Consider the following 16,752-nt stretch of genomic DNA (forward strand, 5'->3'; position numbering starts at 1 on the left):
GCTTTCTCCCTTTAGTTTCCATTTAATGTTCCCATCCTTGATCCCCCTTATGGAGGACAGTTAATGTTTCATATTCATCATTGTATACCTGTTCCACAGCTCATTGTTGCTTCTCATGTGTCTACTTGTATTTCAGATATCATGGTGCTTTCTCTTTTTAGTTTCCATTTAATGTTCCCATCCTTGATCCCCCTTATGGAGGAAAGTTGCGTTTCATATTCATCATTGTATACCTGTTTCACAGCTCATTGTCGCTTCCCATATGTCTACTTGTATTTCAGATATCATGGTGCTTTCTCTTTTTAGTTTCCATTTAATGTTCCCATCCTTGATCCCCCTTATGGAGGACAGTTAATGTTTCATATTCATCATTGTATACCTGTTCCACAGCTCATTGTTGCTTCTCATGTGTCTACTTGTATTTCAGATATCATGGTGCTTTCTCCCTTTAGTTTCCATTTAATGTTCCCATCCTTGATCCCCCTTATAGAGGACAGTTGCTGTTTCATATTCATCATTGTTTACCTGTTCCACAGCTCATTGTTGCTTCTCATGTGTCTACTTGTATTTCAGATATCATGGTGCTTTCTCCCTTTAGTTTCCATTTAATGTTCCCATCCTTGATCCCCCTTATGGAGGACAGTTAATGTTTCATATTCATCATTGTATACCTGTTCCACAGCTCATTGTTGCTTCTCATGTGTCTACTTGTATTTCAGATATCATGGTGCTTTCTCTTTTAGTTTCCATTTAATGTTCCCATCCTTGATCCCCCTTATGGAGGAAAGTTGCGTTTCATATTCATCATTGTATACCTGTTTCACAGCTCATTGTTGCTTCTCATGTGTCTACTTGTATTTCAGATATCATGGTGCTTTCTCCCTTTAGTTTCCATTTAATGTTACCATCCTTGATCCCCCTTATGGAGGAAAGTTGCTGTTTCATATTCATCATTGTATACCTGTTCCACAGCTCATTGTCGCTTCCCATATGTCTACTTGTATTTCAGATATCATGGTGCTTTCTCTTTTTAGTTTCCATTTAATGTTACCATCCTTGATCCCCCTTATGGAGGAAAGTTGCTGTTTCATATTCATCATTGTATACCTGTTCCACAGCTCATTGTTGCTTCTCATGTGTCTACTTGTATTTCAGATATCATGGTGCTTTCTCTTTTTAGTTTCCATTTAATGTTACCATCCTTGATCCCCCTTATGGAGGAAAGTTGCTGTTTCATATTCATCATTGTATACCTGTTCCACAGCTCATTGTTGCTTCCCATATGTCTACTTGTATTTCAGATATCATGGTGCTTTCTCTTTTTAGTTTCCATTTAATGTTACCATCCTTGATCCCCCTTATGGAGGAAAGTTGCTGTTTCATATTCATCATTGTTTACCTGTTCCACAGCTCATTGTTGCTTCTCATGTGTCTACTTGTATTTCAGATATCATGGTGCTTTCTCCCTTTAGTTTCCATTTAATGTTCCCATCCTTGATCCCCCTTATGGAGGAAAGTTGCTGTTTCATATTCATCATTGTATACCTGTTCCACAGCTCATTGTTGCTTCTCATGTGTCTACTTGTATTTCAGATATCATGGTGCTTTCTCCTTTAGTTTCCATTTAATGTTCCCATCCTTGATCCCCCTTATGGAGGAAAGTTGCTGTTTCATATTCATCATTGTTTACCTGTTCCACAGCTCATTGTTGCTTCTCATGTGTCTACTTGTATTTCAGATATCATGGTGCTTTCTCCCTTTAGTTTCCATTTAATGTTCCCATCCTTGATCCCCCTTATAGAGGACAGTTGCTGTTTCATATTCATCATTGTATACCTGTTCCACAGCTCATTGTTGCTTCCCATATGTCTACTTGTATTTCAGATATCATGGTGCTTTCTCCGTTTAGTTTCCATTTAATGTTCCCATCCTTGATCCCCCTTATGGAGGAAAGTTGCTGTTTCATATTCATCATTGTATACCTGTTCCACAGCTCATTGTTGCTTCTCATGTGTCTACTTGTATTTCAGATATCATGGTGCTTTCTCCCTTTAGTTTCCATTTAATGTTCCCATCCTTGATCCCCCTTATAGAGGACAGTTGCTGTTTCATATTCATCATTGTTTACCTGTTTCACAGCTCATTGTTGCTTCTCATGTGTCTACTTGTATTTCAGATATCATGGTGCTTTCTCCCTTTAGTTTCCATTTAATGTTCCCATCCTTGATCCCCCTTATAGAGGACAGTTGCTGTTTCATATTCATCATTGTTTACCTGTTTCACAGCTCATTGTTGCTTCCCATATGTCTACTTGTATTTCAGATATCATGGTGCTTTCTCCGTTTAGTTTCCATTTAATGTTCCCATCCTTGATCCCCCTTATGGAGGAAAGTTGCTGTTTCATATTCATCATTGTATACCTGTTCCACAGCTCATTGTTGCTTCTCATGTGTCTACTTGTATTTCAGATATCATGGTGCTTTCTCCCTTTAGTTTCCATTTAATGTTCCCATCCTTGATCCCCCTTATGGAGGAAAGTTGCTGTTTCATATTCATCATTGTTTACCTGTTCCACAGCTCATTGTTGCTTCTCATGTGTCTACTTGTATTTCAGATATCATGGTGCTTTCTCCCTTTAGTTTCCATTTAATGTTCCCATCCTTGCTCCCCCTTATAGAGGACAGTTGCTGTTTCATATTCATCATTGTATACCTGTTCCACAGCTCATTGTTGCTTCTCATGTGTCTACTTGTATTTCAGATATCATGGTGCTTTCTCCCTTTAGTTTCCATTTAATGTTCCCATCCTTGATCCCCCTTATAGAGGACAGTTGCTGTTTCATATTCATCATTGTATACCTGTTCCACAGCTCATTGTTGCTTCTCATGTGTCTACTTGTATTTCAGATATCATGGTGCTTTCTCCCTTTAGGTTCCATTTAATGTTCCCATCCTTGATCCCCCTTATAGAGGACAGTTGCTGTTTCATATTCATCATTGTATACCTGTTCCACAGCTCATTGTTGCTTCTCATGTGTCTACTTGTATTTCAGATATCATGGTGCTTTCTCCTTTAGTTTCCATTTAATGTTCCCATCCTTGATCCCCCTTATAGAGGACAGTTGCTGTTTCATATTCATCATTGTATACCTGTTCCACAGCTCATTGTTGCTTCTCATGTGTCTACTTGTATTTCAGATATCATGGTGCTTTCTCTCTTTAGTTTCCATTTAATGTTACCATCCTTGATCCCCCTTATGGAGGAAAGTTGCTGTTTCATATTCATCATTGTTTACCTGTTCCACAGCTCATTGTTGCTTCTCATGTGTCTACTTGTATTTCAGATATCATGGTGCTTTCTCCCTTTAGTTTCCATTTAATGTTCCCATCCTTGATCCCCCTTATAGAGGACAGTTGCTGTTTCATATTCATCATTGTATACCTGTTCCACAGCTCATTGTTGCTTCTCATGTGTCTACTTGTATTTCAGATATCATGGTGCTTTCTCCCTTTAGTTTCCATTTAATGTTCCCATCCTTGATCCCCCTTATGGAGGAAAGTTGCGTTTCATATTCATCATTGTTTACCTGTTCCACAGCTCATTGTTGCTTCTCATGTGTCTACTTGTATTTCAGATATCATGGTGCTTTCTCCCTTTAGTTTCCATTTAATGTTCCCATCCTTGATCCCCCTTATGGAGGAAAGTTGCTGTTTCATATTCATCATTGTTTACCTGTTCCACAGCTCATTGTTGCTTCTCATGTGTCTACTTGTATTTCAGATATCATGGTGCTTTCTACCTTTAGTTTCCATTTAATGTTCCCATCCTTGATCCCCTTATAGAGGACAGTTGCTGTTTCATATTCATCATTGTATACCTGTTCCACAGCTCATTGTTGCTTCTCATGTGTCTACTTGTATTTCAGATATCATGGTGCTTTCTCCCTTTAGTTTCCATTTAATGTTACCATCCTTGATCCCCCTTATGGAGGACAGTTAATGTTGCCATTTCATATTCATCATGATCACATTCAATATCACATTCTTGTTCTGTACTTTTGGAGGAAAGTTACAGTTTAATATCAATCATCTTCATGATTACTACAGCCTCATATAGTTCACCCATAGATTCTTGTTGCCGATTGGTAGAATAGAATCATCACATCACACTATCTGGGTTAGTTAGCATCCATTTGAAAGTACCATGCAGTGCACAACTTTGATAAAGCATAGTTGTTCCAACCGTTGACACAACATATTGCTGGATGTTGGCACAATGTTGGTAGGTGAACGATGGGCCAAGACAATTTTGTCCGTCGCTAATTTGACCTTTAGCCAACCATTTGCCAACCATTGGCAAATAAGCCAAATGAGACAAAAACATGAAAAAAAAATCAAAAATATTAGTTAGTAAAGGTTTATTCAGATTTCCTTTTACAAATTAAGGGTACTGCTAGCCGTCCAGCGCGTATTATTTGCACAAGGTCCAATGCACATGCTTAACGTTGCGCACGTATACGCGATGGTTAAGCTGTCAAAGGAAATCTGAATAAAACTTTAATGAATACTGTGCTTGGATTAGTTCTCATATTATGTGGCTCTATCATTTACAACAAAAACAAATTGCCTTTGTTAATTTAATACTTGTCACTTACCTACAGCAGGTGATGTGACTACAGCAGGTGGTGCGACTACAGCAGGTGATGTGACTACAGCTGGTGGTGTGACTACAGCAGGTGGTGTGACTACAGCAGGTGAAGCAACTACAGGTAGTGATGTGACTACAGGTGGTGATGTGACTACAGGAGGTGATGTGACTACAGGTGGTGATGTGACTACAGCTGGTGGTGTGACTACAGCTGGTGGTGTGACTACAGCAGGTGATGTGACTACAGCAGGTGATGCAACTACAGTAGGTGATGTGACTACAGGTGGTGATGTGACTACAGGAGGTGATGTGACTACAGCAGGTGATGCAACTACAGCTGGTGGTGTGACTACAGCTGGTGGTGTGACTACAGCAGGTGGTGATGTGACTACAGCAGGTGATGTGACTACAGCTGGTGGTGTGACTACAGCTGGTGGTGTGACTACAGCTGGTGGAGTGACTACAGCTGGTGGTGTGACTACAGCAGGTGATGTGACTACAGCTGGTGGTATGACTACAGCAGGTGGTGCGACTACAGGTGGTGATGTGACTACAGCAGGTGGTGTGACTACAGCAGGTGGTGTGACTACAGCAGGTGATGTGACTACAGCAGGTGATGTGACTACAGCTGGTGGTGTGACTACAGCTGGTGGTGTGACTACAGCTGGTGGTGTGACTACAGCAGCTGATGTGACTACAGCTGGTGGTATGACTACAGCAGGTGGTGTGACTACAGCTGGTGGTGCGACTACATCTGGTGGTGTGACTACAGCAGGTGGTGCCACTACAGCAGGTGATGTGACTACAGCAGGTGGTGCGACTACAGCAGGTGATGCGACTACAGCTGGTGGTATGACTACAGCAGGTGATGTGACTACAGCAGGTGGTGCGACTACAGCAGGTGATGCGACTACAGCAGGTGATGTGACTACAGCAAGTGGTGCAACTCAATCAGCAAGCACAGCAGGTATCAATCTGAAGATAACATACATGACATACCTTGATGTTGCACGGATACCCACCCATTCATCCATACATTGTTTCATTCACTCATCAATAATACATCATTCATCATGCACATCCTACATCTTCATTATCATCCTTACTGATGTTACTTTGTGATATTGTTATTAGTTCAGTTTTTATGCCCTATTGACATTTTGTTTAGTTCAGTTTTCCTGCCCTTTATTGACAATACAAGATATACCACAGTCTAACATGTTATACTATGTTTTATTGTTCATGCTTGGCTTGACGGAGAAATATAACAAAAATTGTATTCCAAATTTAATTTTTGAGCTTTGAAAGCAAAATAGACATATATGGAGAGACTGTTTATACGGTATAATTTTGTTTGATTACAATGTACAATGTAAAATTTTTTGTACAATGTAAGATATTTCTTTCTCGGTCTATAAAAAGAAATTCTGTCAAGAAATGGTACTTGCCTACTTGAAAATATAATTATACAAATGCAATTTTCTGGTGAAATATTGTCTTTTCTGCTACTTGCAATTTGCAAAATTGAATACTACTGCATTGAAATTTGTCTAATGATCTTCCAAATACAAAATTTGATGTCATTAATAATGAATTGTCATATTTTTGTACAGTACTGTCAATACCTGTTTCTCAGGCTTAAAAAATGAATTTTAATTAGAAAGTGTTATTTCATTCAATTTCTAATTAGCACAAACACTCATGATGTAAATGACTTTGGTATTATAGTCTGTATCGAGATTGAATTTAAATGACCTACAGTTTTTTGTCAGAGAAGAACGGCACTTGTTTACATTTTGAGGCGTGCAGAGCATAAACATCAAGTGGGGTTCTGATTGGCTGAATAAATCGTCTGACAATCATAGCAACAGACTGACTATTTGATTGGCCAATTGTGCGTCAAATCATTGGTCAGCGCAGATCAGGGCCCTTGAATTGAACACAAAGCTCTGTGTATGACGCTCATTAACAGGGCGCTCGCATCAATCTGAACAAGGGACTGCCGTTCTTCTCTGAAACCCAGTGTATTGTTCTCAATATGCCTAACCCCACAATTGCAATGTTACTGCAACCTGTGACTCATTTCAACTAGGAGTGGAGACATTGTATACCTGCTTCTTAACTCATTGCATATTCTCCTATATGTATCATGGTACTTTCTCCTTTAGCTTATACCCATGTTCCAACTTCCCATCCCTTATGCCTTGGAGGGAATTTGAAATGTCCTATTCATCATTGTATCGTATACATGTTCCTTAACTCATTACCAATTCTCCTATATAAACTGCTTGTATTTCAGATATCACTATGCTTTCTCCCTTAGTTTCCTTATGTTCCCATCGTTGATGCCCCTTATGGAGGACAGTTGTCATTTCATATTCACCTTGATCACATATCACATTCTTGTTATCTACTTTAGCAGTTTTATATCAATCAATCATCGCAAACTTGAATACTACTATACTTTGATCAGCTTGTAATCGGCGGGAATTATTAGGCTTTTACCACTACGCCGAAAAGTATACCCACATTAAGAGTGATATAGTTGATCTGCCTGGTCAATATTTTGCCTGTTTTAAGAGAGTGGACAAAGTATAGGACTTCAAGTAACACTTCTGGCGAGATGGCACAAGACAATTCTCCTAATAAAATATATTGATATTAATCCGCAATATTATTAGGCTTGCCGAATATGAGCTGATCAAACTATATATTGAAAGTTGTCCAAAGATCTTACAAATACAAAGTTTGATGTTATGTCGTTGATAATGATTGTCATATATTTGTACAGTATCAGATACCTGTTTTTCAGACTTATAAAAAGGAATTTGTAATTAAAGTGGTTCTAATTTAGTTTCAGTTTCTATTAGAAAAAAACAACTCATGATACAAATTGCGATTTTTAGATGCAATGTTTTTCTTGCCATTTCCAAAGAGTGATTATTACCACATAATTTGTCTTAAGATATGTATTTTCAAAATTGATTTTGGTATTTTAGTCATATTGAATTTAAGAGACCTTTTGTTGTTGTAACTTGTCCAACTCATTTCAACTTTGAATGGAGACATTGTATACCTGTTCTCATATGTATCATTGGTACTTTCTCCTTTAGTTTACCCATGTTCCCATCCCTGGATCCTCTTTTGGGGAGAAATTTGCAGTTCTTATTCATTATTGTATTGTATATACATGTTCCTTAAGGGGGTACTACACTCCTGCCCAATTTTGTGCCTATTATTGCATTTTTCTCAAAAACTATAGCGCATTGGGGACAAGTAAGATATGTATATTATAGGGGCAAGGACTACAAGTACTGCCCTGGAAATTTTATTTCAGCACAGACAACAGTTGTGGAGTTACAGTCAAAATGAGGAAAACCAATATTTGATCAATAAATCAATAACTACTTGCTTTGAGTTGCTGAATTTTCAGTACAGTAGTTGTAGTCCTTGGCCCTATAATATACATATCTTACTTGTCACCAATGTGCTATAATTTTTGAGAAAAATGCAAAAATAGGCACAAAATTGGCCAGGGGTGTAGTACCCCCCTTAACTCATTACCAATTCTCCTATATATCAACTGCTTGTATTTCAGATATCACGGTGCTTTCTCCCTTTAGTTTCCTTATGTTCCCATCCTTGATCCCCCCTTATGGAGGAAAGTTGTCATTTCATATTCACCTTGATCATATATCACATTCTTGTTATCTACTTTTGCAGTTATCAATCATTGCAAACTTGAATACTACTAAATTGAAATTTGTCCAAAGATCTTCCAAATACAAAGTTTGATGTTATGTCGTTGATAATGATTGTCATATTTTTGTACATTGTCAGATACCTGTTTTTAGACTTATAAAAGGAATTTGAATTTAAAAGTGGTTCTAATTCAGTTGCAGTTTCTATTAGAAAAAAAAACTCATGATACAAATTGTGATTTTTAGATGCAATGTTTTTCTTGCCATTTCCAAAGAGTGATTATTACCACATAATTTGTCTTAAGATATATATTTTCAAAATTGATTTTGGTATTTTAGTCATATTGAATTTAAGAGACCTTTTGTTGTTGTAATTTGTGACTCATTTCAACTTTGAATGGAGACATTGTATACCTGTTCTCATATGTATCATTGGTACTTTCTCCTTTAGTTTACCCATGTTGCCATCCCTGGATCCTCTTTTGGAGGAAATTTGCAGTTCCTATTCATTATTGTATTGTATACATGTTCCTTAACTCATTACCATTCTCCTATATCAACTACTTGTATTTCAGATATCACGGTGCTTTCTCCCTTTGTTTCCCTATGTTCCCAAAGTTGCCATTTCATATTCATCATGATCACAATAAATATCACATTCTTGTTCTGTACTTTTGGAGAAAAGTTACAGTTTTATATCAATCATCTTCATGATTACTACATCATCATCATCATATAGTTCACACCCAAATATTCTTGTTGCCGATTGGTAGAATAGAACCACATGACCACTTACCATATTTATTATCACATCATCCAGGTTAATTACCATCCATTTAAAAGTACTATGCAGTGGACAATTTATACTGTGTCTTAATAATTGTCTCAAGTTGAGAGTGCTGTCAGTGCATTTATGCAGTTGCTTCGCCAGTGTATAGACAAACTGCACTTCTATACGTGTGTATATGCCCCATGCATTGATTGTCAGTGACAGCACCATTATATATTTTCCGGGTGGGGAGGCTAGCTTATGGGAATAGCCAAAGCTACCCAGGACCATGATGACTTTGGTATAATTGGTTCACCCCAGACTATTTTATCTGTTTAAACACAATTGTCATTTACGTTCAAAACTCAATTGAGTGTCTAAGGAGCATTGCATCCAATAGTAAAACTGTCTTGACTAGAATATAATGACGACTTCTATAAAACAAATATTAAATTAAATTAAATATTATATTAATTTTATTAATGTATTAATAGGCCTAGAAATAAGCCAGAATTTCTGAGGGCCATTTGGGCCCTTGATCTTAAATGTTTGAGGGCCCTCACAAATTTGTTGGGGGGGGGGGGCTCAAATTTGGGCCATTGGTTTTAACCTATGAACTCCACAAAAAAGTGAGCAAATTGCCACAAATTTTGCGGCCATTTGGGCCCGCTGTATGTGTCTTTTGTGGGCCCTCCATGATTTTCGGGGGGCGAGGGCCCTTGAGCCCTCCTTATTTCAAGCCCTGTGTGATAGTAAAATACACCATCCCTCATTTTAGAGATGGATTGTTCCATTTATGTTGAGATAATGTAAGAGTGTAGTAATACCTCACTTCACCTTACCACATTGTGACCGATTCATCCTCTAGATAACAAAGCTCTCTTCAAGAAACATTTGTATCTATGAGTCGAGTCTGTTGTCAGAGTTCCCAGCCACTCAGGGAAAATGAAAATTCATTTTTATTTTCAGACAGGGAAAACCCTGGGAATTTGAGAAAAACTGCCTGAGAGTGCAATTACTATTAGTAATTTTGACATACACATGTCTTGTACTCCCCATTCCAGATAAATATAGCACTAATTTTTTGGGATTGAAAATATATTATCAAGTTCTGCAAAATAAAACAGCTCAATCCTAATCATTAATTTAGTAGTAACTGGAGATAAAAGAAAAAGTTCACTATTTTACTAATTTCTTGAAAAAAGAGCCAAAAACATTTTCGCCATGTTTTCTGACAATTGAGTCACAAAAATCAAAGACTTGGAACAAGTCTAAATATTCAAAATCTTGATTAGATGCCACAATTTTGCTCTAATTCCCACTTTTTTTGTGTTACTATAATTAAATAATTTCCAAAAACTAGAATGGATAAACTGAAATTAGTCTTAGTTTATGTCTTTGGACTTGATTATAACAGCATACAAAAATCACCATAAAAACACATGTTTTGGGCCCTTATTTCCAAAAATTGGCCAAATATTAAAATTTTACTTTTATTGCCAGATAGGACTAACTAAAGGATTGGGATTTAGCCATGTTTCATTTGGCAAAACAGGATAACGGGTTTTTTTTATCCCAAAAAATTAGTGCTGTATTTTTCTGGAATGGGGAGTAGTTCCTTGTATGATGCCAAACAGTAAGTAGTACAGTACATACATTCAGTAATAAACAATCATATTTCATACTTTTGGAAAGAATTCATCTCAAGCTAGGTAGTCATTTGAAACAGTTCACACCCTGTAACAACATCAACTAAAGTGGAAATATCAGGGAAAATGCTGGGAACCCTGATTTGTCCATGTATAGTGCCCCCTGAGTTGTTATTTAATAAGTACAGTGGGTTGTTTCATAAAACCATGCCCTTTACATGAGAAAGATTTTGGAATTTCAACTGAACCAAATTTAATAGTTTCATCAGTAGAAATGGCATGGAAGATTTTAATTCCAACTGCATTTAAACATTGCAAAATTTTCAGCTGGAATTTAACATATAAAGGAAGCACATGCAAAAAATCCAGCTGGGTTGATTGTATATTGCAACTGGAATTGAAATATTAATGTGATTTACCATATAGAAGGGTGTGGGTTAAATTTGAAATGGACGAGTCCATTGACAGTAATGTAAAAACACTACACCATTTTTGCATTGTGCTGACCATTGTCATTTGCTTTGTGAAATGGAACAATCCATCCTTCCTTTCAGGTTGGTGTATTTTTTGTATAGCATACTTTATCACACATAGTTTGTGACGGTGTCATTTTTCAAGTGTAACAACTAAAGTATTTGGTCACCTAGCTTTTTCAGCAATCTAACCTTATTTAATAAATTTGCAGCAGGAACTGGATCTACAGCAGGTGTAGGAACTACTGGAGGAGCTGAAAGTACAGCAGCTCTAACAGCAACATCAGGTTCTGTGACAACATCAGGTTCTGTGACAACATCAGGTTCTGTGACAACAGCAGGTGATGTGACTACATCGGGAGCAGCAGCCACAGCAGGAACTGGATCTACAGCAGGTATAGGAACTACTACAGGAGCTGAAAGTACAGCAGCTCTAACAGCTACAGCAGGTTCTGTGACAACAGCAGGTGATGTGACTACATCGGGAGCAGCAGCCACAGCAGGAACTGGATCTACAGCAGGTATAGGAACTACTACAGGAGCTGAAAGTACAGCAGCTCTAACAGCTACAGCAGGTGATGGGACTACAGCAGGTGATGTGACTACATCAAGTGGTGCAACTCAATCAGCAAGCACAGCAGGTATCAATTTGAAGATAACATACATGAATACCTTGATGTTGCACGGATACCACCCATTCATCCATCCATATATTGTTTTATTCACTCATCAATAATACATCATTCATCATGCACATCCTACATCTTCACCATCCTCACTAATGTTACTTTGTGATATTATTATTATAGTTTGTTTGGTTTATGTAAGGCAGAAAAAATAAGACTCATAACACCACGCATTGATATAGAATGGTAAGCATGCAATTGGACCCAATACTTATGCTAGTTGTGCGTTGCGTAATGTGTGACTGGTGCACGATTATGTGAATTTACACGAGCTTGAGTTGGGACTTTATTGACGTGCGCAGTGACAAAAGTTGAATAATTTCTGCCTTATTTAAGCCGAACAAACTGTAGTTCAGTTTTTGTGCCATTTGTTGACAATACAAGATATACAATGGTTTAATATAAAGTGGTATTTGCTTTCAATTTGTATTAGTAAAAACACTCATGATACAAATTTGCCATTTTTAAGAGTGATTACTACAACATAATTTGTCTAAAGATATAGGCCTATATATCTTCTATTATTGATTTTGGTATTATAGTGGGCAGTCAGATTGAATTTAACAGAGCTATATGTCAGGGCCTTGACACACGTATTCAAACCCTGTTTAAAAAGTGAAGCAGTTTGGCAGTTTGATTGATGTTTGCTATTAGGAGTTTGGTGCACCTTGTAACGCTTGGCCTAAAATTGATGTGCATATGCATGGTAACGTTGTGCTTACTATTACAATAATAAATTTGTCCAAGGTGGCGAAGATTGTCTGCCATTAATTTGGACCATTTTGGGCAAAAATACATGAGTTGAGATATTTTGCTAGCATATTGAGCTAACAGTTCAGCTACTTGGTTTTTCACAATAAGATACACTCGACATACCACAAGCATGACTGCGCATTGAGTTTGTGACTCACTTCATTTGCGCAAATCCTATAGTATATTAGTATCCTAGAATCCTTGTGTACATGTTCTCAATATGCCTATCCCTACACTTACAGTTCTTGTAACTTGTGACCCATTTCAACTTTGAATGGAGACATTGTATACCTGCTCTTCAGCTCATTGACATATCTATTCTCATATGTCTCATTGGTGTTTTCTCCTTTAGCTTCTTCATGTTTCAATCCCTGATTTCTCTTTTGGAGGAAATTTGAAATTTCATATTCATCATTGTATTGTTTATCCTACATGTTTATCAACTCATTACCTATTCTCCTATAGATATCAACTACACGCCTACAATTCATCATGCACATCCTACATCTTCATACCATCCTCACTACAGTTTGTCCACTCTGAAGTACAAAGTGACAACGCGCGCGTACAGACCGCGTAAACAGTGCGCAGTGCTGCGTCTCTGCTGCAGGTATGTGTGCCTTCAAAGTCGGCTCAATGTGTGCGTCCGCGTCGGTACTTTGTACTTCAGGCTAGACAGACTGTAATATTACTTTATGATATTGTTATATTAGTTCTGTTTGTGTGCCCTTTATTGATAATACAAGATATATTAAAGTCTAATACATTACACTTTTCAAGCAAATGTTACCACATACTTTTGTTTGATTACAAATCAAAAGTATGCTGATCATCATTTTGTGCAGTGTGACATATTTCTTTCTCAGTTTTTAAAAAGGAAAGTCATCAAGAAGTGGTAATTTGAAAATGTAATTTCCTGATGAATTATTTTGTCTTCTGTGTTTAATTGTCAGAAATAATATTATTACATTGAAATTTGGCTAAAGATTTCTAAAAGCAAATTTTAATATTGCAGTCTGCTGCCAGATTGAATTTGAAAGACTTGTATGTCCTCAATATGCCCATCTCTAGGCTTGCTATTGTGGCAGTAATGCATGACTCAACTAGGAGTGGAGATTTTGTGTACCTGTTCCTCATCTCAATGCATATTTTGCTACATGTATCTCTACTAACTTGAATTAAAAGAAATCATTGCACTTTCTCTCTTAGCTTAGATGGTCACAATAAATTGCCGTCACATCCTTGATCTCTCTTTTGGAGGACAGTTGCTCAGTGTTTCATATATTCATCGTCATTGCATTATTTAGTCCAGATTCTTGTTGTCTGATTAGTATGATGGAAGCTTATCAAATATATCATTGCATCATGCATATTGATGAATTGGAGTTTAAATTTACAATCAACACACTTAAAGTTAAATCTTTAGTAGAAATTTCATTTGAATGAATAAAGCTGCTAAACAGTGCAACGATTATCCATTGTACACTTGGAGAATAAATTATGCGAATTGTTTTACTATCCTTTACCGTGTGATAGACAGCAGGCAAGTAAAATAATGGTAGAGGACAGTACAAATAAAAATTCATATCGTTTATCCCCTTTTTTAGTTTTATTTAGCAAAAATTAAGTTACCGTAAACTCCCCTTTTTCTGAAATGAAAGAAACTTGTTTACCATTTACTTGTACTCATCAGGCAACTGGCTTGCTGGGCAGGTCATGTGATAGACGGCTGTATATTCTTGATAGCCTGAAGTCCTGTCCCATGTGTGATAGAAGTTGTAATAAAGTTACAACTTCTTTAAGTTTCATTTGGGTAGGGGTGTGCCGCTGAGAGATTGAAAGTGGACCCACCCGATATATCAATTTCCAATAAATTTGGACCCATAGCTATATCAAAGTCAAAAATTTGGGCCAATTTTAATGCAAATTGGTCAAGTTTTTACAACTTTTTCCCAAATTTTTGACCAAGAAAAGATTCAGAAACACAATATATAATGATAAAATTGGATGTTTTTTCACCAAATACAAAATTTATTTGTCTCGCTATGAGTTGGTCATTTGATGTCAATTTGTAAAATAGAATGAAAATGACAAAATATGGTCTCATAATCATATAAACAGTTCAAATCCAATTGCAACCATTATTATGTTTTGATGAATCCAAATTTGTGTTTGAAAATATTGGATCCAAAACATAATGATAGAATTGGATGGTTTATGCCCAATGTTTACTGGTCTTGCTCTGAGTTTTAAAATATTGAACTCGTCATAGCTCAATCAATAGACATGGGCACAATTGATCCAATTTTATATAAAAACTTCAGTGGGGCATTTGATATAGTTGCACTATGGGTTTGGGACCACCATCCCAAATTTTTTACTTCTGTTACCAAAAGTAATCGCGAAAGCAGGTGGTTGCGAAAGCTGGCGAGACTCGTGGCTCAAGAACCGTCTTGTTTATTTTAATAAGTTAAACAGTTCCGTAACACTTCTAAACTGTTTCAAAATATGAATAAAGTGGTATACAGTAGAGAAATTTCTCAATTTACGCTATTTATATTAGGCATACATGTTTTGGCTATAACCTTTATAAAAAATAATAATTGGAGGGGATCTATTGTGCAAGTCAAACAATATTTTTAGCTTGATTGCAATTATATAATTGTAAATGAATGAACTTTTTTTAATTTTTGCACTTCAAATTGCATCAAAAGCTGCAAATACAGCAACACAGAACACAGAACCCACTACTGCTAATACTGCAACTGACCAAACAGCCACTAGTGCTGAGACAACTCCAACACAACAGCAGCAAACTGATTCAACTGGAACAACAGAAGAGCAAACTACTGAAGATGTAACAACAGCAGACCAAACTGATGCAGTCACAACTGATGAAGAAACAACAGTAGACCAAACTACAGAAGAGCAAACGACTGAAGAAGTAACAACAGCAGACCAAACTGATGAAGTCACAACTGATGAAGTCACAACCTTACCAGAAACCACTGAGGCATCTTGTAGTACGAAGACAGTTCAAGTAGCATTTACTGTAGCAACACAGTCTAATAGTGATTGTACAAATGCCCAAAATGGGGTAAGTATAATAACTAAATGAAGTTTGTTACTTCCAGCAGCAGTGGTAAAAATGACATGATTGTTAATTTTTGTGTTTTTATTATTATTATTTTGTTTTGTTATTTTATTGTTGTTTTTGTTTTGTTTTTCCACCCTTGAGCAGTGGATGGGAAAGGGAAACTTGATTTCTGTTTAGAAACAAGCAAAAACAATGATTCCCTGACATGTAAAAGTGACTGACTAACTATTCCTCCTAACAGCATAGGTGCTTTATTTGATGTCTGAAGCACCTACTCCCCATTCCAGAAAAATACAGCACTAATTTTTTGAGATTAAAAAAAAAAAATATTATCAACTTCTGCCAAATAAAACATAGCTCAATCCTAATTATTCATTTCGTTCTAACTGGCAATAAAAGTTAAATTTCATTTGGCCAAGTTTATGAATTAAGGGCAAAAAACTTGCATTTTTAGGGTGTTTTTCACATGATGTGACAATCAAGTCTAAAGACTTGGTACAAAGTCTAATTTGAATTTATTCATTCTACTTTGCATTCTTATAACCAATCATTTAATTAAAATATCACAAGAAGGTGAAAATTATTGCAAAATTGTGGCATATACTCAAGATTTCGAATGCTTAGACTTGTGATTTGATTGTCAGATAATGTCTTTCTTCAAGATAATAGTAAAATAGTGAACTTTTTCTATTACCTACAGTCCCGCCTACAGGTAGAACTAAATGAATGATTAGGATTGAGCTATGTGTCATGTGGCACAACTTGATAATATTTTTTTTAATCCCAAAAAAATTAGTGCTGTATTTTTCTACAAGGTATCATTGGAGCATTGGAAATCAATTTCGCTTCGAACGCTGATAAGTGCCGTACGAGCCAGCATTTTACCAACACAATTTGTCTTTTTTCAGGTGAAATACGAATAAAAAAATTGTAACGAGTGTCAACTTTTAATGTAATAATTATTCTCTTTGAATGGA

General features: G+C 36.6%; 1 protein-coding gene across 1 annotated transcript in view; it reads left to right on the forward strand.

The window, feature by feature from the left end:
* Positions 1-16,752, forward strand: part of LOC140158568 (uncharacterized) — a 93,348-nt gene that overhangs the window by 38,360 nt on the left and 38,236 nt on the right. The window contains exons 4-5 of the mRNA XM_072181708.1: positions 11,452-11,880; positions 15,393-15,775. Coding sequence (XP_072037809.1) covers positions 11,452-11,880; positions 15,393-15,775 — 812 coding nt within the window. The remainder of the gene's footprint in view (positions 1-11,451; positions 11,881-15,392; positions 15,776-16,752) is intronic.

The sequence above is a fragment of the Amphiura filiformis genome, chromosome 1, assembly GCF_039555335.1.
Source record: "Amphiura filiformis chromosome 1, Afil_fr2py, whole genome shotgun sequence".
Classification (NCBI taxonomy): domain Eukaryota; kingdom Metazoa; phylum Echinodermata; class Ophiuroidea; order Amphilepidida; family Amphiuridae; genus Amphiura; species Amphiura filiformis.